At 40.2% G+C, this 21,112-nt stretch overlaps 2 protein-coding genes across 5 annotated transcripts in view; one reads left to right on the top strand and one right to left on the bottom strand.

The window, feature by feature from the left end:
- KPNA5 (karyopherin subunit alpha 5) overlaps positions 1-7,760 on the bottom strand; it is a 20,885-nt gene extending 13,125 nt beyond the window's left edge. The window contains exons 1-7 of one of the 2 annotated variants that reach the window (XM_064649701.1): positions 7,603-7,760; positions 5,623-5,756; positions 3,271-3,372; positions 3,089-3,188; positions 2,224-2,318; positions 1,304-1,435; positions 965-1,053 (exon numbers count right to left, since the gene is read on the bottom strand). In XM_064649701.1, the coding sequence (XP_064505771.1) occupies positions 965-1,053; positions 1,304-1,435; positions 2,224-2,318; positions 3,089-3,188; positions 3,271-3,372; positions 5,623-5,756; positions 7,603-7,606 (656 nt within the window). In that variant the 5' untranslated portion in view covers positions 7,607-7,760. Of the gene's footprint in view, positions 1-964; positions 1,054-1,303; positions 1,436-2,223; positions 2,319-3,088; positions 3,189-3,270; positions 3,373-5,622; positions 5,757-7,257; positions 7,401-7,602 lie in introns of those variants that run through there. The other variant, XM_064649702.1, reaches the window with a different exon arrangement.
- A 96-nt stretch (positions 7,761-7,856) lies between these two features.
- ZUP1 (zinc finger containing ubiquitin peptidase 1) lies at positions 7,857-18,626 on the top strand. 3 transcript variants are annotated; one of them, XM_064649703.1, is made up of 9 exons: positions 7,857-8,245; positions 11,263-11,379; positions 12,328-12,437; positions 13,171-13,339; positions 14,828-15,016; positions 15,221-15,389; positions 16,034-16,185; positions 16,522-16,742; positions 17,944-18,626. In XM_064649703.1, exons 1-9 carry the CDS (start codon positions 7,954-7,956, stop codon positions 17,989-17,991), a joined length of 1,467 nt encoding a protein of 488 aa, XP_064505773.1. In that variant the 5' UTR covers positions 7,857-7,953; the 3' UTR covers positions 17,992-18,626. The 3 variants fall into 3 exon arrangements, with proteins under 3 accessions (XP_064505773.1, XP_064505774.1, XP_064505775.1); XM_064649704.1 differs by having other exon boundaries at positions 7,860-8,245; positions 16,594-16,742; XM_064649705.1 differs by lacking the exon at positions 16,522-16,742 and having other exon boundaries at positions 7,861-8,245.
- Positions 18,627-21,112: the final 2,486 nt, after the last annotated feature.

The following is a 21,112-nucleotide window of genomic DNA, read 5'->3' on the forward strand; positions in this document are numbered from 1 at the left end:
CGAATGTGGATAGAGCCTTCCTAAATCTTCGTCCGCGAAGCCTAGCCATGATGATGATGATGATGATGATGGTGATTAGAAGGGGCTAGGAGATGTGGCCCTCCCTTGAATGAAATTTGATAGTTTCACTCAGAGAATGCAATAAATAATAAAAATAATTCCATAAAAAAGTTAGACAGAACTTCAAAGACCTTCTAAAAAAATTAACACTTTACTGTTTTTGCCAAACAGAACATGAAAGACTGAATATCTGAAAAATCAGGTTGACTTCCAGATGTGGACCAAAACGTCTAAAACAGTTAATCCTTTAAACTCTTTATGAAGGTAATCACACTCTTCTCTGCTATTTTAAGCAATTTTACAATTTCATTACTTTAAGAGGTAATAAACTGGACAAAATTCGTGTTGTGCAATTTTTTTCCCTGTGATGAAGCTACCTTTCATACTATCGTAAGCCTGTGTAAATGCTGGAATGATACTCCTAATGAAGACAAATCTTCTAGTGGAACACAGCTCGTGTAACAACTACTCTCTCAGCTCATCTCAACAAGCAAATGGATAAATAGGAAGACTGGAGCTTGGAGCTACCAGACAAAGGTGGGGAAACCACCCTATTGCCCAGCCAGCTGGAAATACACAAGTGTGAATTAAATCATGTCTTCCAGCCTATATATCCAGAAATCTGGCAACACAGAGTTCTGCACAACACAGACATTTCACACCTGTGAAATAACACTCCTCTCCTTTTGCAAACATTGGAAAGCTTCCAGTCATGGACTAATTAATTAAAACTATGCATGAATCTCGCACAATCCAAAACACTAGATTCATAGCGATATAGTAAAAAAAGCAGCATTCTCAATTTAGAAAAAAGCTTATATTCTTTTCAAGTATATTTTAAGTTGAATTTGACAGTTATCTATACATGTATGCTATAGTTACAGTATTAGTTTACAATACTTACTCCAAGAGGGGTGGTAATATTCCACAGTTCAAAACAAAGTCTCTGCATTCTGCATTATCACCAGCAATGTTCCCAAGAGCCCACACTGCCTTAAAAAGCAAAGCATTCAAGTGAATTTATACATGCTTGCAAATCAACTTTTACAGGTAATCTATACTTTCTACAGCAGACGTTATAGAACAGAAAAAAATCCATGAGGGAAAAAATACACTGACAGTACATTTTTATCTTTCTAGAGACAGATCAACTGATAGCACCCTCTCTAACCCCACACACCCCAAAAAAGACATTCATAGAGGAATTTTAAGGAATTATAAAACCCCTCAAGAAAACACTTACTTGCTCCTGTACATCTTCATGTTCTGAACTAAGCAACTTAATAAAAATGGGAACAGCTCCAGTTTCAATTACAACTTTGGTGTGTAAGAAAGTTCCAGATGCTATGTTTGTCAAGGCCCAAGCTGCTTCGAACTGTTGAGGCGCACAAAGACGACCATGTTAAAACACTCAGCAGTAAAATTTAAATTCATGAAATACAGTTTGACATTAGAGCTACAGAGGCTAATTTTCCAAATTTTTTCCTATGACACTGAAATGCAATTACTTTTAGAGTACTTTCTATTCAGTAAAATACTTGGCATTGACAAAATCTTTATTTAGTAAGAACCTTCAGTAGCTCCATCATTTTTATGTTTTGGCTTACAGCACTAACTGTAAGAAAGACTTCAAATCACTATTAACTAGTAAAAACCTCTTTTGTTTACTCTATATTAAGTTAATTCTTCTGGTACGAATGTTCACAAGGCCTAACTACCATTCCCATGGGCAAGTAGACACAACTAGTTACTCCTACTGCTAATTAGATATTTTGCAAAGATTTTCTATTTCAAAGTCTTTCAGTTTTCTTTATTTTTTATTATTTTCTAAGATTTCATCTGAAAAGTACTGAAAAATATTCAACACAAGCAAAACATCAGTGCTGATGCTTAATATACAACTCTGCAAATCCTCTTGAACACCTGTTTTCAACACCCAACTATTTGTGCAGCTGAACACATCACTCTAAAGACTACTGTGAAATTCACAAGAGTCAAGTCACAATTTTAGGAGCAATAACTAAAATGTATGGCTTTAGCGGTTAAAAATAATCAAATGTGGTTATTAAAAAACCCCACCAGAACAACATGCGCTTTCCAAAGCTCTTTTGCAAGGTTTCTAAATCCCATTCCAAACCCCCAATCAGTACCAGCCAAACTCACTTGCAGAGTGTAATTCTCACTCCTCTCTAGAAACTTCACAAATCTCTGTACTACTCCTGGTTTTTGTATGACTTCATCTATAGGTGGATTAGGCTCTAGGGAATAAAAACAAACTTATCTGTGTAAAAAGACCAAATAAATTACTTTTTCAGTATAACACGAAACATATATGATCTGCAGTTCTTATCATAATTTCATTCAACCATTTTATTTTCAAATGAAGGAGTTACTTCTTTTGACTTGAGAAGACTGCAGGATCATCACTACAGTGCTACAACTTAGTAAACACCCTATTATGTATAATAATGGTAACACATACTACAATCCATTCACATGTTAATAACACAAAACACTGTTCCTTCAACCAATAGCTCAGGCCAGTGGAAGAGCAATTATGATTAGATACTATTTTAAATGACCAAGCACACCTTTGCCTGTCATGCAAAACAAATACCAGTTTAAATTGAGACCAGCATGTCTTACAGTCCCAACAAAAACAAGTTGCAAGTGTTCTTTGGCAGCCATGTAATTTTTCTCCCCTTGATTACAGAATGAGAATCAGCAACTGAATCACTGCAACCATTACACACATTAGTGTGCAGCTAGTTACTGCCCTGGACACCTCAATCAAAACATCCTTGTTTTTGTTATTTTGTCTGAAAGACTTAGCATTAGAATAATGAAGCTTTCTGTATTTAGCCATTAGGTCGGAACAGATTTGGCACAGTCTCTCTATAAACAGAACTAGAAGTTTCTGAAAGCTCTATTTTAAAGTTAAACATAACTAAAGGTTAACCGACTTGGAAGTATAATTCATAATAAGATAGAAAGAAGCAAATAGAAAAATCAGCCAATATTTCCCTACCTTTAGATAGCAATTTTCTGAATTTCTGAGTTGCTATGAGTTGTTGATCAGGATCATCTGAAAAAATCATCTGTACCATATCTACTGTAATAACTTCTTCCTAAAAACGCAAGGAAGATTTCTTATGTCTAGTACTATGTACATTAATAGACAACATTCCAAACACACTCTAAAGTATTTACCTCTGGAATAGGTACAGTAGAGCTGACATCAGGATCCTGAATAGGACTTTCTACCATAGATTCTTCATTTCCCGGCAGAGAAACATTTCGGCGTTTAAACAGCTAAACAAAGGAAAAATTTTTGGGAGCTGTTAGAACTTACCGCAGAGTGGTAAGGTGACATACACCTGAAGAAATGCTTTCACCAATACCAGTCAAAGAATTCTAACTATTCACCTTCCTACTCATCCATGCAAAGGGAATCCTACACAAAAGTTTAAACAGCATAAAGGAGAAAAACACTACTATATCTGTATCTTGACAAACTGCACAGGAACACTTCAGATAGACATTTAAAAACTGAAGTTCTTATTAGTTATCAAAGATCCATAAATTTTTCCACATGCAAGAAAAAGATGATACAGATCTTTTTATTTTGATTCTTTTATCCCTTATAATTAGCATTCATTTTTAAGCAGGAAACTACTCTACAAGCTACTTTCCCCTTTTTTAGTTTATAGGCTAAAATCATCAACGCATAGCCAAAGTTTCTATTTCAGCACACTGCATTCCTCCCCTCAACTGCATTTCACACACAGTTGCAGAAACATTAAACTAGAAACATTATTTTAATATAGCTGGAGAAAAATAGCAGAGCTTCAGAGGTGAACCTTCAAACTATGTAACATTAAACATTCTCTGCATCCAAAAATTCCTTTACAATTGGCTGCACACACTGCCTATGCTCAAAATACATACCTGCACTGTAGTATTTAATATGCTATGTTTAATGAGCGCCTCTTCATTTTCTGGCATACAAGCAAAACCTTCACATTGGCCTGTTCTCTTCTAGAAGCCAAATCTAAATTTTTATCTTTATTCCAGTACTACACTTACAGCTACTGTAATTAACAATTCTAAGCATATTATGTTGGTACCTTTAACTACAAATGATAGAATCTCAGTCCATTGACCAAGATTTCACCTGTAAGCATAAGAATGAAACCACCTACTAAATCCTGATGGTTTTGTCTACAGACCTAGCTTTCTGCTGCTGTACATCTCCAAAACTGCAGAAACAACTCCATGTTTACATCTAGCTCTATTTCAAACACTAACCTAAAACAAGGCATTCTCTCCCTTGTTCAACACACTTCTGATTGGGCATAATCCTGGACACAAAACAACTGCAGAATCTGAATGTAAATAAGGTTTAACTCCATTTAAACCCACAAAGGAAGAAGAAACAACATTCTTCTTCTGGAAGAGAAGACATTCTTTCTAGCACTTAACAAGGATGCAGAAGCTCTTGATGTATAAACTGTTATTGTTTGGTCTATCTACCACTCATAATTTCTTCTTGAACCAAAGCAGTCTCATCTCCCTCCATAAACTTGTTCTTCCCACTTCAGGAAGAGCTTCAAAACACCAGTCCAACAAACTAGGATCAAGGAGAACATAACAGTAGTCTCATTGTTACAACAGTCAGCATAGGAGAGGAAACACACATTATTTTCATAATTTATCTATAGAGTGTGTAGTACAAAATACACAAACAAAACTTTCAGCAGGAACTATTATCCATTCACGGGTAAATGCTCCAGTATCACACCACTTCTGACTCTTACTTTTCTGGTCCAAATAACTTAAATTCTTTTTCCATGCAGTAGCACCACTTTCCCACTAGATGTGTAAGCATTCCTACCTCAGAGTAGACTGTAGATAAGTGCCTGGGACATGCTTTAGGTCTTGGGAGACAATTTCAGCTACTTTAGACCGACCAGAAAAACATACTACATTCCTTACCTTCCTGGCAAGAATCTACTAAACATTTTGGGATCAGGAACTACTACAAACTATTAAATTATACACTGTTCCACATAGTCTGATCACTAAGTGAGGACAACTGCAAATGTTTATACAAAAATTCAGGGACATTAACTGGTAGCCATTTTATTAAGTTACTGTAGAAGAGCTCTTGGGCAATTTGCAGTATGTTATCAAAGATGAAAATAATCCTCCTCCTTCAAACAGCAAAACTTCGACCCACACTCTGGAAGAGAATGCAAGGTTTCAAATCCTTACTGGAAACAAGAGTATTCTTTCAGTCCAGTCTCACATGTGTAAACCTAGACTAAGGATTAAAGTCACAGGTCTCTCCTCTGTGTGTCCTAGTGACTTAAAAGGGCCTCTGTTCACTATTTTATGATGCTATTGAGATGTGCCTGGTGCTTCCCAAGACTGCAAAGAAAACAGAGATTCAACTTGGAGCTCTGGATTCTACTCCACCGGATGAGTCTGCTCAAGTCCTTTTACATATCTGAATACAGCTTCACAAGCACTGAACAACTAACAGCTCATCAAGATACTTACCTGCTCCTCTCTTTTCTGTTTCCGAAGCTGGATTCCTTCCTCCTCTCTTCGCCTGCGCATTTCTTGGGGATTATGTGCGTTATTCTTGTAGCTTTTCATTCTGAAGTTATCTTTACCTGGGCTTGCCATGTTGTCTATTAAAAAAAAAAGAAAAATTACTCCAAAAGGCCAAACCGCGCAAGACAAACCTGTCATCTCTTGTACTACAAGAGCAGCAGCTATATATTCCTGCATCTGCTTGCAATACTCAGTTCATCAACAAAAATCTTTAAGGTAGAAATCACAGAAAAATCTTTACCTAGATAGGCATTTCTAAACTGCAGATTAAAGTTCATCTCAAGGACCAGATACATCATTAAAGGGCACAAGCTACTGTGAAAAGATATTATGGGTCTTAAAAGCAAACTGCAAAACAAAAAGCAAAGATATTATGTTGCTAAATTTTTATTCTGTCAGCAAGTAAAGAAATCTGCATTTCTCCTCTCATAAAGATGACACTAAATGTATTACTGATAAGGACAAAACCAAGAAGAAAACCTACAGTAATTATATTGCTTCATTTAATATCTTATGGCATTGTTTCTTTACTTTCACTACCTCGTAAACACAACAGCATCTAAAGGTTATGCTACATTTCCTTCTAAACCTTACACAGAAAAATATTTTAAGGGTCAGTAGCACCCAGATAGGCATACTCTCACATTCTCCATCAACTTCCACGCTGAGATAATTTCAGTTCTGGGTTTTTTGTTTGTTTGGTCTGGGGTCTTTCTTATATCAGCAGCACCAAGGACTGCTGAGCAATAAACACAAGCTACGAGAGGAAAACAGACTGCAGACTTAGGCTGATAGCAACTAGATACCCCAAAGACTCAGCTGCCTGTTTCACCAAACATATTTGCTTCACAAGAACCTACATAAACTACTGCCATCTCTGGACCACAATGCTAAGTGTGCCACTGTCTAAAGCAAATTTCTAGCAATAGTCACATAACTTTGAGGTATAATTTAAAAAGATAACTTTTCCAACAATGCTACTGGGCTTAACTAGTCCTAGAACACAATCCCTTTCTCAATCATTCACACCTTGCTAATTCAGTTGTGCCGATAAAACTGTCAGGCCAAGCAAAGTGTACATTCAAAGAAACACAGTAACCAGCTCTAAAAAGAGTTACAGAAGGTCAGCGGGAAGGAAGGTCTCATAAAAACTGTTTTCAAAAAGAAAAACTTACGAATTTATAGCTTCTTTTCTCCCCCCAGGGGTTTTGGTATAGACATCATAAGGGCAAGAAGACTGGCAGCCCCTGGTTTCATACCTTCGACATCCAGATTCAAGAGAGCCTGCACTTCTGTGCTGCAAAACTACACCCGTTTTATCACCAAATTCCTCCACCCACCATATCCTGCATCTCGCCCACCTGCTGTGCCTAGACTAAGACCAATCATGCTACTTTTTTTTCCCCCTCCTGCCTCCACAAGGCTGCCGGAACACCGCGCCCCGCTGCACCGCCACCCCCTCCCCGGTCGGACGCTGCCCACGGGCTTCGCACCGGCCCAGATCGCCAGGACTGACCAGTCCGAGACCACCAGGGTTGACCTGTCAGTCTGAGGGGACGGACACCCCCCCACACACACCTCGGCCACACACAGCGAGTAGCGAGTCTCTTCACCCGCGTCCCCAGAAAGGGTGGGAAAGTCCCCTCCATCAGCAGCAGGGCGGGGAAGCGGGATGACGGCAGAGCCCTCTTGACTGAACAAGCGGAGAACAGCGCGTGACGACCCCGTCCCCGTCCCAGTCCCGGCCGAGCTGCCGTGCGGGCAATGCCCAGCCAGAGCCAGAAAGAGACCGGCCTCCGCCGCGGAGCCCGGCTGCACCGGGCATGCCATGCCACGCCACGCAACGCCACGCCGCCCCGCCCCGCAAGCGGTGCAGCCTCTCCTGCCCCTGCCCGCCGGCTCTTAGCGCTGTTCCGCCCTTACCCATCGTAGCGGAGCCGCCAGGCGCCCACCGCCCTCCAAGCGAGAGCTCCCCGTCCCGGAACGCTCGGCGCCGGCAGCGTACCCCAGGCCAAGATGGCGGCCGCCGCCCCGCCGCGCGCCGCACTGGCTAGGGGGCGGGGCCCGCGGCTCCCGGCAGGCTCTGCGCGGCACGCGCCCGCCCCGGCTCGGGAAACGGAACTTCCTAGCGGGAAGAGCGCTCGCGGGCAGGGCAGGGTAGAGTAGGGTAAGGCGGGGCGGGGCGGGGCGGGGCGGAGCTGCACTGGACTAGATTAGATTGGACACACTGGGAGGCGGCCGGCGCGCGGTGTTCGCGGTGTCTGTGCGGGCGCGATGGTGCTGTGCGACGTGTGCGGGCAGGCGCTGCCCGCGGAGGCGGCGGCGCGGCGGCGCCTATCCTTATGCCGCCGCCAGCCCCGCTGCCCGCTCTGCCTCGCCGCCGCCGCCCCGGGCTGCGACGAGCTCCGCCGGCATTTGGAGAAGGCCCACCCGGAGTCGGGGCCTCCGGGCTCCTCCCGCCCTGGGACACCGCTCGAGTGTCCGTTCTGCGGGGAGGCGGCGGGGCGGGAGCTGGAAGAGCACGTCCGGGAGCGGCACGGGCACCTGCTGGGCGCCCCAGGCACGGGTGAGCGGCGGTGAGGGAGGGGCGTTCTCCCCGCGGGGGTCGGGGAGCGGGGAACCGGCCCGGGATGAGCGCATCGCACTAGGATGCTCCCTGAGTGCCTCCTCCTCTGTGGTCCCATCGCAGAGAGCTCCGAGGCCGCCTCCGGGTGTAAACACGGGGCAGCGACTGAGGGCGGTGGGGAAAAGTCCCTTGGAAAGGGGAAGTGAGTGACTGAAGGCGGGAGGGGTGTCACTTGAAAGATCTGCTCCGGAGCTGAACTTCAAGTGCCAGTGCAGGCGAGCCCGCAGGGTGTTGTATGATCCCAGTACGCCGTGTCAGTGAAAGGAAATCGTAAACCTCTTGTGTGGTGGGGAGGGGTTTTTTTATGTATTTGGCATATATTTGGTTGCAAAGGTTTGGCTTTGCCTCTTTAAGAGTCGTCTTTGACGGGATCCCATAAAGTGGTTGCATTAGGTGTTAGGGAAAGGAAATTTTTGACTTTGAAGTAGAGGCTTGGAAAAGATCCAGCACCGAAGTATTCTGAAGTGCTAAATATTGGTTTGGACAGAGATATTGTCGAGGATAAAGTTGGATTAAGGGAAATAGTTGCATATTTAAATACTGTTATTTTATTTTAGTCATGATCAGAATTTTATTTTGACTCACTGTCCAAGTTGCTGGTAGCTATTTCAGAAACTTACCGATAGCATCTTTGCTAGTGGGTAATTCCCTTAGAAGACTAATATTCGTGATGAAACTAACTGTATATACTGAAAAGATTAAAAAATGATAATGTAGGAGCTTGACCCTGGCTGGACACCAGGTACTCACTACAGCTGCTCTCTCGCTGCCCTCTTCAACTGGACAGAGGAGAGGAAAAAAAAACCACGAAGGATTCATGAGGCAAGATAAGAGCTGGGAGAGGTCACTTACTGATCACTATCAGGGGCAAAACAGACTCAAAGTGGGGATATTAATTGAATTTATTGCTAACAGGGTCAGAGCAAAAGAATGAGAAGTAAAATAATCTTAAAAACGCCTTCCCTGCACCCCTCCTTCTTTCCATGTTCTCTTCCTTCCCCACAGCAGTGCAGGGGGATGGAGAATGGGGGTTATGGTCAGTTTTTGTGCCCTCTGCTCCTCAGAGGAGTCCTTCCCCTGCTCCTGTAGGGTCCCTCCCATAGGAGATAGTCCTTGATGGACCTCTCCAACATGAGTTCATCCCACAGGCAAGAGTTCTTCCCAAACTGCTGTCCTGTGAGTCACTTCTCCATAGGGTGCAGTCCTTCAAGAATGAGCTGTACTGGTGTGGGTCCCCCACAGAGGCCACAAGTCCTACCCAGCAAAAACCTACTCCAACGTGAGCTTCCCTCTCCTCTCAGGTAGCTGGCAGGACCCTACTCCATCTTGGGCCTGCCACGGGGTCACAGCCTCCTTTGGATATCCACCTGCTCCAGCATGGGCTTCTCCATGGGCTGCAGGTGGGTCTCTGTACCCCGATGGTCCTCCATGGGCTGCAGGGGCCTCAGCTCCAGCACCTGGAGCTCTCCTCCCCCTCCTTCTGCATTGACCTTGGTGTCTGCACTGTTGTTCCCATGTTCTCACTCTGCTCTTCCCTGCCTGGAATTTTTGCTGTGCAATACCTTTCTGTTCTTAAATATGTTATAACGGAGGCATTACTGTCACTCTTAGTTGGCTTGGCCTTGGCCAGCAGGAGGAAGCCTGTTCTGGAGCTGGCTGGCATTGGCTCCATAAGACAGGTGAAGCTTCTAGCAACTTCTAACAGAAGCCACCCCTGTAGCTCCCCCCACTAGCCAAACTTAGCCACAGAAACCCATTACAGATGATTAGGATGCAGAATGTGGCAGTATAATTAACCTCACTGTATGATCTGTGATTAAAATGTTATTTTTAACCAAAAAAACCCCCAAGTCTTAGCATTGAAGAACATCTTTCTTCTATGGGTGCAAATAATGTGAAACTTAAATAAATAACTAAGTTGCCCGCGTGGCAATTTCTGCTTTAAAGTGGTTTTATTATGGGTGTTTTGGTTTTTTATGTACATAGTATGTTTAAGAAAACTCTATGTTTGCAGGGTTATGTAAAATGCTCCTGGTGAATTTAGGTTACTATACCACCAAGTTTCCTTCCAGCCCATCATGAATATTTAGCCTGGACAAATGCTTTCCAGAAACAGCTACCACAGAATATTAATTCTTGTGTTTCGTGAGCCTAGGAAGGTGCAAGTAAAATCTAGGGACTCAAAAGGAGAGCAGTAAAGATGGAGTCGGGCATTCGAATGTGGATCTTGGTAATAGGACAACAGGCAGTGGCCACAAATCAAAAAGTCAAAAGAATGCCATTTAAATGCAAGAACACTTATTTTTTTACTGTGAGAGTGGTCAAACACTGCAATATGTTGCTTGGGGAACGTGTGGAGTATCCATCCTTGAAATTTAAAAACTGACTGGAAAAGACCCATGTAACTTAACCTGTTTAAATTTGACTCTGCTATGAGGGACTAGACGATCTCCAGAAATCCATTTGAACTTTACTTATCCTATGTGGTACTCTCAGTAATACTACTAAAACTGCAGAAAGAATTTTTATTTAAGGAGATGCAGGAAGACCAACAAAGTAAAAATGACAGCACATTTTATTTTATTCTTTCAGCCCATCAAATGTTATCAGATGAATATTAAGTTTTTGTAAGCAAGTGTTCTGTTAACAGAACAGATCTTTTTATTAGTGGTTTGATATTTAAGACTAAGCATTTTTTAATACAAATATCATAGCAAATTATGATCTGTAGGTTAAATGGGGTAAAATGTAATGGAAAGAAGGAAGAAATGTCTTCAAATTGTCATGTACTTAGATACAAATTCTTAAGTGGTTAAGAGAGTAACAGCTGTTTAGAATTTGCTGCCTTTCACTGGAGAATTTCAATGGTAATGTGTAGACTATATATCAGTTAGGGGGGTGATTCTCACAAAAAAACCCAGGAATTGCATTAATCAAGGAACTGCATTTTTTTTCAGACACTGGAAATGGTGAACAGCTATATGAATGTCCTATGTGCGGTCTTACCTGTACAGACATTCAGATTCTTGAAGAACATGTGAATTTGCACTTAGAGGAACACAGCTTTTCAGAAGGTACCTGAAAGGATACGGGCTTGATAATACTTGAAAGCATTTACAAGTATTTGCATGTTGGAGAATAGAATCTCATGCAAAATTTCATATAAATATTTCTGTATTTAAAAAGAGAATGAGACACATATATTATGAAGTTAACATAGTTAATAGCAGGTCCTGTCACTTGCCCAAGTGCTCTACTTAATTGCACATGCTAAAAGAAATCTTTGTCTATGCATGTTTGTTGAGTAAATGAACTGCATATTAGCCAAAAGTAAAACTTAAAGCAAAAATATTTTAAAGACAGCAGTATTATATATTTCTTTTTCTAGCTCTGTAGAAGGTTTTTATAAATCAAATTTACAGTGGTACGTTCTGCTGAAAATTTATAGCTTATGAAAACTTTTTTCCTCGATTCTTTTCTGTAAATGGTTGTGCTGATTCACTAGTCATATTGTTAAAGTAAAGGAATCAAAATGAATTTTACTTATTAACATGGCTAATAAAATGCTAGAGATTCCCTGTCCAGTTCTCTGATCCTAAATTTGGTTTTGTCACTTCCTTATAAGACTGCTGGCAATGGTTCTAGAAGCTAAGTAAGTGTGTGATTGGTATTCAAGAAACTGGGACTTCTTGCTAACAATGAAGTGAAACATAATAAACAAAAGCTGTCTCCTTAGTGGTAGAGGTACATACATTATTTGCCAAGTAATTGCTCCAGTAACTGCATAAACTCTGTCCAAGTCAAGAGTCTAAGTCTTAGCAGACTGAATGCAGTCATTGCTGTTCAGTGTTTGTTGCTAATAGGTCAAAATAATTTAGGATGCATTTCCCGAAATTAATGCCTAGTTGCGTTTACATATGTCTGCTTAGAAATGAGTCTTTAAAACTTAAATAAGTGATCCATCAAAGCATTATTAACCTTCTGATCAAGTCACCTCTCTTTGGAATGTTATTCTGGGATAGGTGGACATATAACAGATTTAGAACTGGCTCAGCAGCTCCAGACTGAAGAAGATAAATGGCAGAGATCAGAAGAAGAGAAGCGAGAGAGGGAAGAATTTAAAAAGCTGCAGGTACACTATTGTTTCTAAATGGTAAACTTAACAACAGTTGTGCCATTAGAAACTGAGTATCTTGGAATTGTAATGTCCTGAAATGGCCAAACCAAGTCAGACCTGTGCAAGTCACCAGTCTGTGTTGAGGTGATGGTCCAGGAGTGGGTTGGAAGCAAATGCATGCTTTTAGAAACTCTGATTCTGGCACAGGTGCTGCACTTTAGCTTTACTGCTTTGAGTGGTGCTGGCTTAAGATGGGGCTGGGTGCTCCCTGTGCATGCCACACTGCTCTCACCAGCGCACCTGCTGCCTATGCTCCACCCAGCTCTAGTGCTCTGCCTTGCTGTGCAGCATGGAGCATGTTCCCTGTCAGAGAGCCAAAGGCCCTGAGCATCCTGGCTGTCCTATTCCAGAATATCATCACCTGCTCTAGGTCCTGCTTCCCTCTGCCTCCCACCTCACAGCCCGGTAACTCAATTCCCACTCTCACTACCTCCTTGCCAGACTGCCTCTGTGCCAGTGGCTCTACCAAGAGGGAGCAGAGGAATGTACATGCTCTTCCAGGTGTGGCTTTCGTAGACCCATGCTCGTATTCAGGAATGAAGCTTGGCCTTCAGCTCTAAAATAATTGTAATTCTGAAGTTTTTATGTCTGTTTTTCAAAGTTAGTGACAGTGATTTTGAAAAGCTGCATGCACAACAGGTGAATTTTAAAATTGTGATTTAAATCATGCACATTCCATCCCTAACAGAGACAGTATGGCTTGGATAATTCTGGTGGCTACAAGCAGCAATTTCTAAAGAATATGGAAAGAGAAGTTGATAGAGGAAGGATGCAGCCCTTTGAATATCACAAGAGAAAAGCTGACATGATGGAAAGTTTGGCTTTTGGTATAGATGACGGGAAAACAAAGACCTCAGGTAAAAACGCTGAAATTATACAACTAAGACTTTATTTTCTAGACTTAAGTTGTAGTGACCAAAGTGGCCTTCAACAAAACATGTAATTGATTGTTTAGTATTGGTTGCATCCTAGTTCTAATTCTTATTTTCTAGATCAATCTATACCATTGTAGTCCTGGTGAGGACTAAATAAATACATTAAGTTTTAATTTCCTTACTGGTTTAGTTTATTTCTAATTTGTATTCTAAACTGTAGGCTTTTTTGCCTCTTTTTTTTTCCTTTCTTTTTTTTTTTTTCCCATGGAACCTTGGGACCAAGATGTCTGGTTAAGGCCACAAATACAGTATGTATCAAAAGATGTGACTGTTTTATTACAAGTTGGTTGCCCTTGACTGTATGCTTGTTTGCTACTTAGTACTCATTGGTTCCTAATCTAGTGTAGCATTTCAAATTTACAGTAGCTTTTTATCTTGTGTTTCAATTAATTGTAATATCATGCAAGCTTGTTGCAGGTAAGCACAGTGTCCTGATTACACATCTGATTACAAAGTCCAGGAGAGGACTGGGAGGAATAGACATCTACTTGATACGTCCTCTTTTAGATGTTTTGTAGTTGGTAAAAAAATACAATGCAGGTGGATTTCTGTGTCCTTTTTAAAAGAGTCCATTGTCTTTCCTTTCCAAGACCACAGTTCAAAGGTCTTTTAGCTTATTGCTAATGGCAATAGCTCACAAAATATCCATTTGGTTCTTGACAGGTGAAATAAAATTTCTTCTCTTAAATATATTGCATGGAAATGACACATTTAAAGTTTTCATTCTTGGTACTGATTTGGATTTCAGAGAGGTATTCAGAAAATAATCTATGATGACTATGGAATAATTGTCTTCACAATAGCATGGCAAAAAAGGGCTTTTGAGAATTTACATACACAGATTGAAGAGAGCATTCCCAAGTATGTTCTTTCATGTAACAAAGGAGGATTTGGAATATCCTACAAGTGGATTATTTTAAAATATTTACAGTAATTCTCAAGTTCTGTGCCATTCCCTTTTTTTTTCCCTCTTTGTTTCTCCTGGAAAAATAAGTTGTGGGGAATAAAAAGTGTCACCATGTTTTTAGGAGGATGTTGTACTGGGGGTGGCAGGGGCATAGGAATACTTTATTGGTGACATACTTTTTCTGTATCATTGTAATAGTTCCTGTGACTATCACAGTTTATAATGTAGTCCAAGCTGTTTAATTTAAAATTGTGTAGCAACAATGAAAAAATAGATTTCATTTTGAAAGCTTCATAGTACATAAATTCATCAAAATAAAGACCATTGAAATTAAGTAGGTGCAATGTCCACTGGTTTTGTGATTTGGGTTCCAAATGTAACATAGGGTCATTTAGAAGTATTAAATTGTATTAATATGTATATTTTCCAAGTTGGACAAAGAATCTTCTGGCAAATTTCGTAGTTCATTTTACAGATAAACTTTATATTTTATCTTCTTTTAGGAGTCATTGAAGCATTGTGCAAATACTATCAGAATGAGAACAAAGATGTGAGGCATGTATGGCTTTCAGCAGGAGTAGATCACTTCCACTCATCCTTGGGCGACAGAGGCTGGGGTTGTGGGTACAGGAACTTCCAAATGCTCCTCTCCTCACTGTTGCAGAACAGTTTGTATAGAGACTGCTTGACAGGTATTAAACAAAATGCGGTTTGTTTCACATACCTGGGATGACAGCCTGCTGATTCATGTTTTGCCTTTTAATTTACACAGCAAGTCGTACAATGTAAATGAATCTTTGTAACATCAACTGCCTCTTATAAAAGAAGCTGAATATTTTTAATTAATAGACTATTTCAATAACCGTAACAACAATTCAAAAGCTTTTCTGTTGCAGATACTACACTAATTCCTAGTATACCAAAGATTCAGTCCATGATTGAAGATGCCTGGAGAGAAGGTTTTGATCCTCATGGGGCATCTCACTTCAACAACAGATTACATGGCTCCAAAGCATGGATAGGAGCATGTGAAATTTATTCACTGTTAACCAGTCTCAGGATTAAGTAAATATTGTTTTTTGTTATTATTTTTAAGTGTTGATTTAAGTGCTAGACCTTTAAAGGTTAGAATTCGTGTGCGTAATGACAAAGCTACCTTAGTGACTTTAACCAGTCTGTAAACAGATCTGATTTAGTGCAGCATGAAACTGTATAACTACTTATGGAGGCACATAAACCCACTAACTGCTTATATCATTGACACTTGGTGCAAAATTATGCCACATATGCATAAATTCAAACAGTGTTTGAAAGCTTAATTTCTCGAAAAGTCTCTTCTCAAGAAGAATCTGAATTTCAGCTGCTTTCTATATCTTTTAATTGGATTCTCTATGTGTATCACGTACAAAAAAATCGAACATTAATTTTTGCAAGCTTCACAACGTCTTGTTGGACAGAACAGAGAAGAACATTGCTTTGTTATGTAGTAAATTTTCCAGTTTGCAACAGTATATATTGCATTGCCTTGTAATTACGTGTCCCCTACTCCTGTATTAAAAAAAAGGTGGTAAGGACCACTTGATGCCTTGAATTGCTGTATTTATAAAATATTCTTGGTGCCAGAGGAAGGGAGGAGAGGTGAATTTTTTTTTTTTAACAAACAACCCGCTTGAAATTTTATTGTTGTTTTTGTTCTCTGTGTTTTGTAGATGCCAAATCATTGACTTTCACAAACCAACTGGTCCTATGGGTACACACCCTCGTTTATTTGAGTGGGTTTTGCATTACTATTCTACAGATAATGGAGGTGGCGCAAAGGTGGTGTGTACTTCCAAACCACCCATCTACTTGCAGCATCAAGGTCAGTATCTCTATATGCTAGTTTCTTACTATTCTCTATTTCTCTTGATATCTGCTGTAATTCAGAGCAGCATTTTGTAATCCTTCCTCATTGAATTGAAGGCATGGCTTTATTTTGTGTTTAGCGAGAGCAACATTAAAGTTTGTATTTTTATTGAATGGAAGAACTGAATGTGATTGGGATTTCAACTTTTTGACATGTACTCTTTACTTATAACTATTATTAAATTTAATTAAAAAGTAATGCCTTCCTTGATCTGAAAATCAGTAGTGTGCTACAAGGAAGTAAATGGGATTTATATGTTTTTAAAATACTGAAACTCTATTTTGATATTAGGTCATAGTCGTACTGTTGTTGGAATAGAAGAGAAGAAAAACAAAAGCTTATGTTTGCTACTGTTTGACCCAGGATGTTCTTCCCAAGAAATGCAGAAACTGCTGAAACAGAACAGTGATGGAACTAATCTCAAACTACTTCGGAAATTTATGGGTAGCCTAAAAGAAAAGCAGTACCAGATAGTGGCTGTAGATGGGGTGCTGTCTTTGGAAGAGAAAGCTGTATGTATTAAAGAAAATAGTTTCAGTCTAAGAACATTTAAGACAATCTGCAGTTCTTCTTTAACGCTCAAATGCACATTCATATATGGTTGCATGGTGGATTTTTTTCATTTCTTCACTTTCCCTGTTCTTGTTCTCTGCTACTTTCTGCTTATATAATCCCAGGATATCAAAACTAAAAAGGTTTTGAATATATATGAATGCCACCTTGCTGCACCTGACAACTTCTAAATCTTGTATGAAGCTTGCAGCTGTTTGTGGATGTAAATTAGGTGCTTTTTTTAACTTTTCATTTTCTTATAATGTTTTCTCCTAAATAACTAATAGTGACCATGGAAGTTACTTACAAAGATTCATAGTGCAAAATGTGTTCAGAGGTTTTTATTGCGATTTTGATATTGTCTATCAGCCTTTGATAGTTGAAGAACAAGGTGCACAGAGACTGAGACCTAACCATCCAATGTCTCCTCAGCTTGGACACTACAACTAGTGCATTCTACAAGTATTTAGAACTTCATATATTTAAAACACACGTCTGAGAAACTTAAAAGTTTGAGTTGTTGGAATTTTTATAAACCCTTTCCATGTGTTTGGCTTTGGGCATTTTAGCTTTTTTAAGACCTTAGAAGTTTTCAGCTGATTGTCAGATGTAGTTTTTGTTTCTTAAGCTTTCTCTTCCCTATACTAACAAATTGATTCTGAAGACCCCTGTTCCAATTCTGTGGTGCCTTACATTCAAACTTCAGGACAGACTTTCATTTAAGCTGTTAAATAACTGGTGACTGAATTACTTGCTCAACTGTATTTAACATATGTATGTTGAAATGAGGTATTATCTTAAGAGTTTTCTGGCCCTGAACATGTCAGAAATATTAGTGAAATGTGGCTGTCCTCTCCTGCTACTGACAAAAGCTTTAAAATTCAAGACACAGTAAAAAGAAGTGTCATTTGGGATTGGGAAGGGGTGGGTTTGTTGTCTTTAGTATGGTACTTTTTTATTTCTTCTTTTCAAAGATTTGATTTATATTTAAAAATATCAGTTGTTTAAAATGTTATCTTGAAACCTCCCATTTAATTAAAATGAAATATAAGCCCTTATACTCATTAAGCTTACTACACTACTAATTTGGAAAAAGCTGTCTAAAGTGGTGGTTTTGTTCATTAAATTATTCTCTTTCCCTCTCTCCTCACCTATTTTTAGGCTCGCTGCCGTGCTTCTCAGGTCTTAACATCAGAGAAGATTCCTTAAAGGATACGTTTATTGCCTGTTTATGGAATTTATTGGATGCAAATCATTAAACTTGTGGACTGTGACCCTAACTCGACAATGTCTCTATAATGCTTGGGGGCTCTGGAGAAGCACAACACTGGAGTAAACCTGTAGTTTTGGTGTTCAGTCAAAACTCTGCCGTCCTGATATAACTAACTCTGAAGTATCAGAGTCTTTGTTGTACTAGAAAATGTGTTATTTTCTTAGTTGCTTAAATGAGCAACACCTACTGTCTGGTATCAAACTATGCACTGTTAATAAGCAGTGGATAAAGATACTATGGAACTAGTTTATTGGAGTTCCTGGTCATGGTTTATGTCTGTAAATGTAATTATGCGTCCTCTGTGACCAGTCCTCTGTTTCTCCACAGTACGGTCTGTTACACCAGGGATTAGTTTACTACTGAACTTCTTTTCGGTTAGCTGGTTTCTCTAGAGGTATCACCTGTAAACATGAACACAGAGGTGGATCAGTGTTGGCATTGGCTGTGAGGTCTAAGAAAGCGCTGTCCAGAGTAGAGTGCTCATGCTTTAGATGCCACACAAGACAATCTTTGGGGTGCAGGAAGATAATATTTCTTTTGTACCATGGATAAATAAACTAAATATGTTTTTTGAAGTGTTTCTTTAATTTCATCCTTTTTTTAATTTCTATTTTTGTGTATGTTTTATAATGTATATCCCCTAGGACTCAAAGGCATCTCAAAAGGACAGGAACTGCACAGGGTTAATGCCGTTAACCCTGTGCAGTTAAAGAGACTGTGGGGCTATCTGCTGAAACAAGTATCTTGGGTGTTAGGGGCACCTTAGTGTATCTAAGACATGCTGCTCTGGTTGAAAGTAAGAGCCAAGCCTCTCCAAGAGGGCAGCTGGAGGCTGGGAGGGATGGTTGTGTTGCAGATAGCACTGTGTGTCTTTGCTTAAGCAACTGAATCATGCTATAGCATCCAGTTGTTGGAACTGGACCTTAGATACATCCCTTTCATTTAGACTCTTTTCTATGTTAACCCATAGAGGTGTAAGAGCCTTTCCATTAACCTGTTTCTCTCATGTGCTCTCATGTACTCTGGCAATTTTTGGAAGTAGTGAAACGTGAGCATGTAAAGATATTACAACCCATAAATCACTGATTTTTCTGAAATATGCATGAAGGTAAAAAAAATTCATGAGAATGCATTCATTTCAGTAGGTATGTAGAAGTGGCCTATAAGCTGTAAAAGGTTTAAATGCTTAGGACAGGACAGGGGCTGACACTAGGGACATCAGCTCCCATATCAGCCCTGGTCTATGTGGCGTGTGTCCTTATGTCATGTGAAGTTTTGCAGCCACACAATCATTTAACCTCTCGTAGATGTGCTTCAATCTCTTCTGCACTGTTCCTGCACCTGCCTGGAATTGGGACTGAGTTTGTTCCTTGCTCAGGCTCTGCTAATTCCAGCCCAAGCTTGCTCTTTACCAGTGTGACACTGTGCCCAGATGTGTAAGCTGAAGAAGCAAGAATTGTACTACCAGCTCTTAGCTTTTGCAGTTGAGCTGGTGTTTCAGTGGAAAGCTGTAATGTGCCAAAATACTTCCTTGTTCTGCCTTGTATGTGCCATTTTATTCCTACATTATCACCATGGGGCAGCCAGGTGATAAGTGAGCAGAAGAGTGGGGGCCTTACTTGATGGAGCTGAAGGTACCTCTGTAAGGGCTCTTGTAGCAATGATTCCTAGCACCACCTGGACACCAACCGACCATTTGAGATATTTGATTCCTTTTGTAAATATGACCTTATGCCAAGATCTCAATAGATTTTGGGTTTGGTTTTTGTTTTGTTTTGTTGTGGGGTTTTTTGTTTGATTGGTTTTTTGGTTTCTTTTTAACAAGCACCCTGGGAGTGTCAGAGCAACACAAGGCTAATTTAGATTTATTAAGGTCAAGTTCTTGGTGTCTTGCTCATTTCAGCTTGACCACAGGAATGCCATGTAAAGGTCTGACCAACCAAGACAATCATGGTGTAACAAACAACAGCCTTTTCAGAGAATTGCAGCTGGAGCAGGGTAATGGGGTAAAGTTCAAACATGAACTGAACATCATGGGAAAGAAAGCAGTGTGGTAACCATGTATCATGTATCATCATGGCTAGGCTTCGTGAACTAAGATTTGGGAAGGGCTCTACCCACATTTGCTACAAGCGCACTGGTGGCTAAAAAAGCCAATGACAGATAGACAGGTCCGGTTGCAAAAGGCACAGCAGAAAGACTCCTTAGGTGGTATCGGCAAGACACGATTCTTTCTGCGTTGTCTTTTCTCCTCAAGAGTGATCCTGCGTATGTTCTCAAAGGACGCAGTAGCGTTATAGATGGTGTGTCTCCAGACCTCCCAACTGGAGGCCAGAGTAGACCAGTGATGATGACATCATGAGAAAGAAAGCAGTGTGGTAACAAAACATTAAAATAACCCTACTGAGACACAGAACTTAACCTGAATCACTACTAAAGTTGGCCCTGAGAGAATGAATCTGCTTGGGCTCAATGCTAAATAAAATAACTGCTCTTATTGTCAGACTCCCCTGAGTTTTCAGAATCTGAACTTTTTATCTTCTTTGCAAATAGTTGCCTCATAGAAACAACAAAATCCTGTTTGGATCTATTTGCAAGACCCTAACATTTGGTTAAATGCTTTTGTGCAGAAAGTAACAGAAGGACTTTGATCTGCTTTTCTCTTCCAAGAATAGCACACTTTTGTAAACAGCTGTCAATGAGTATGTCCTTCCTTATATATTAATTGACTCACTACCATGATTTAACCTGTTCATGGCTCAGCTCCATAGAGTGGCTTACCCATGGATTTCCCTGAGGAGATATGTAGACATATCTCAATATTTTTTCCTATCAACAATTCAAAACTATTTGCAAATTCAACAACTCTACTCATCACATACATTTGATCTAGGATATGTTCACCATTGTAGACAGTAATGACTTACACGTTAGTTACGAAGGGGAGTCCTGAGTATTCCTCAGCTCTATCCATTGAAACCAATCACAAACTAGAGCTGTAGTTTCTCTTCTCCCCATATATGCACCTGTTAAATCTCTGATACATCTCTAGCATTT

Source organism: Pseudopipra pipra, chromosome 3 (assembly GCF_036250125.1).
Source record: "Pseudopipra pipra isolate bDixPip1 chromosome 3, bDixPip1.hap1, whole genome shotgun sequence".
NCBI classification, from domain to species: Eukaryota; Metazoa; Chordata; class Aves; order Passeriformes; family Pipridae; genus Pseudopipra; species Pseudopipra pipra.

Coding starts and splice junctions, on each gene's coding strand:
- ZUP1 (XM_064649703.1), top strand. CDS start 7,954: ATGGTGCTGTGCGACGTGTGCGGGCAGGCGCTGCCCGCGGAGGCGGCG. Junction 13,340..14,827: donor CGGGAAAACAAAGACCTCAG/GTAAAAACGCTG, acceptor ATCTTCTTTTAG/GAGTCATTGAAGCATTGTGC. Junction 16,743..17,943: donor TGTCTTTGGAAGAGAAAGCT/GTATGTATTAAA, acceptor ACCTATTTTTAG/GCTCGCTGCCGTGCTTCTCA.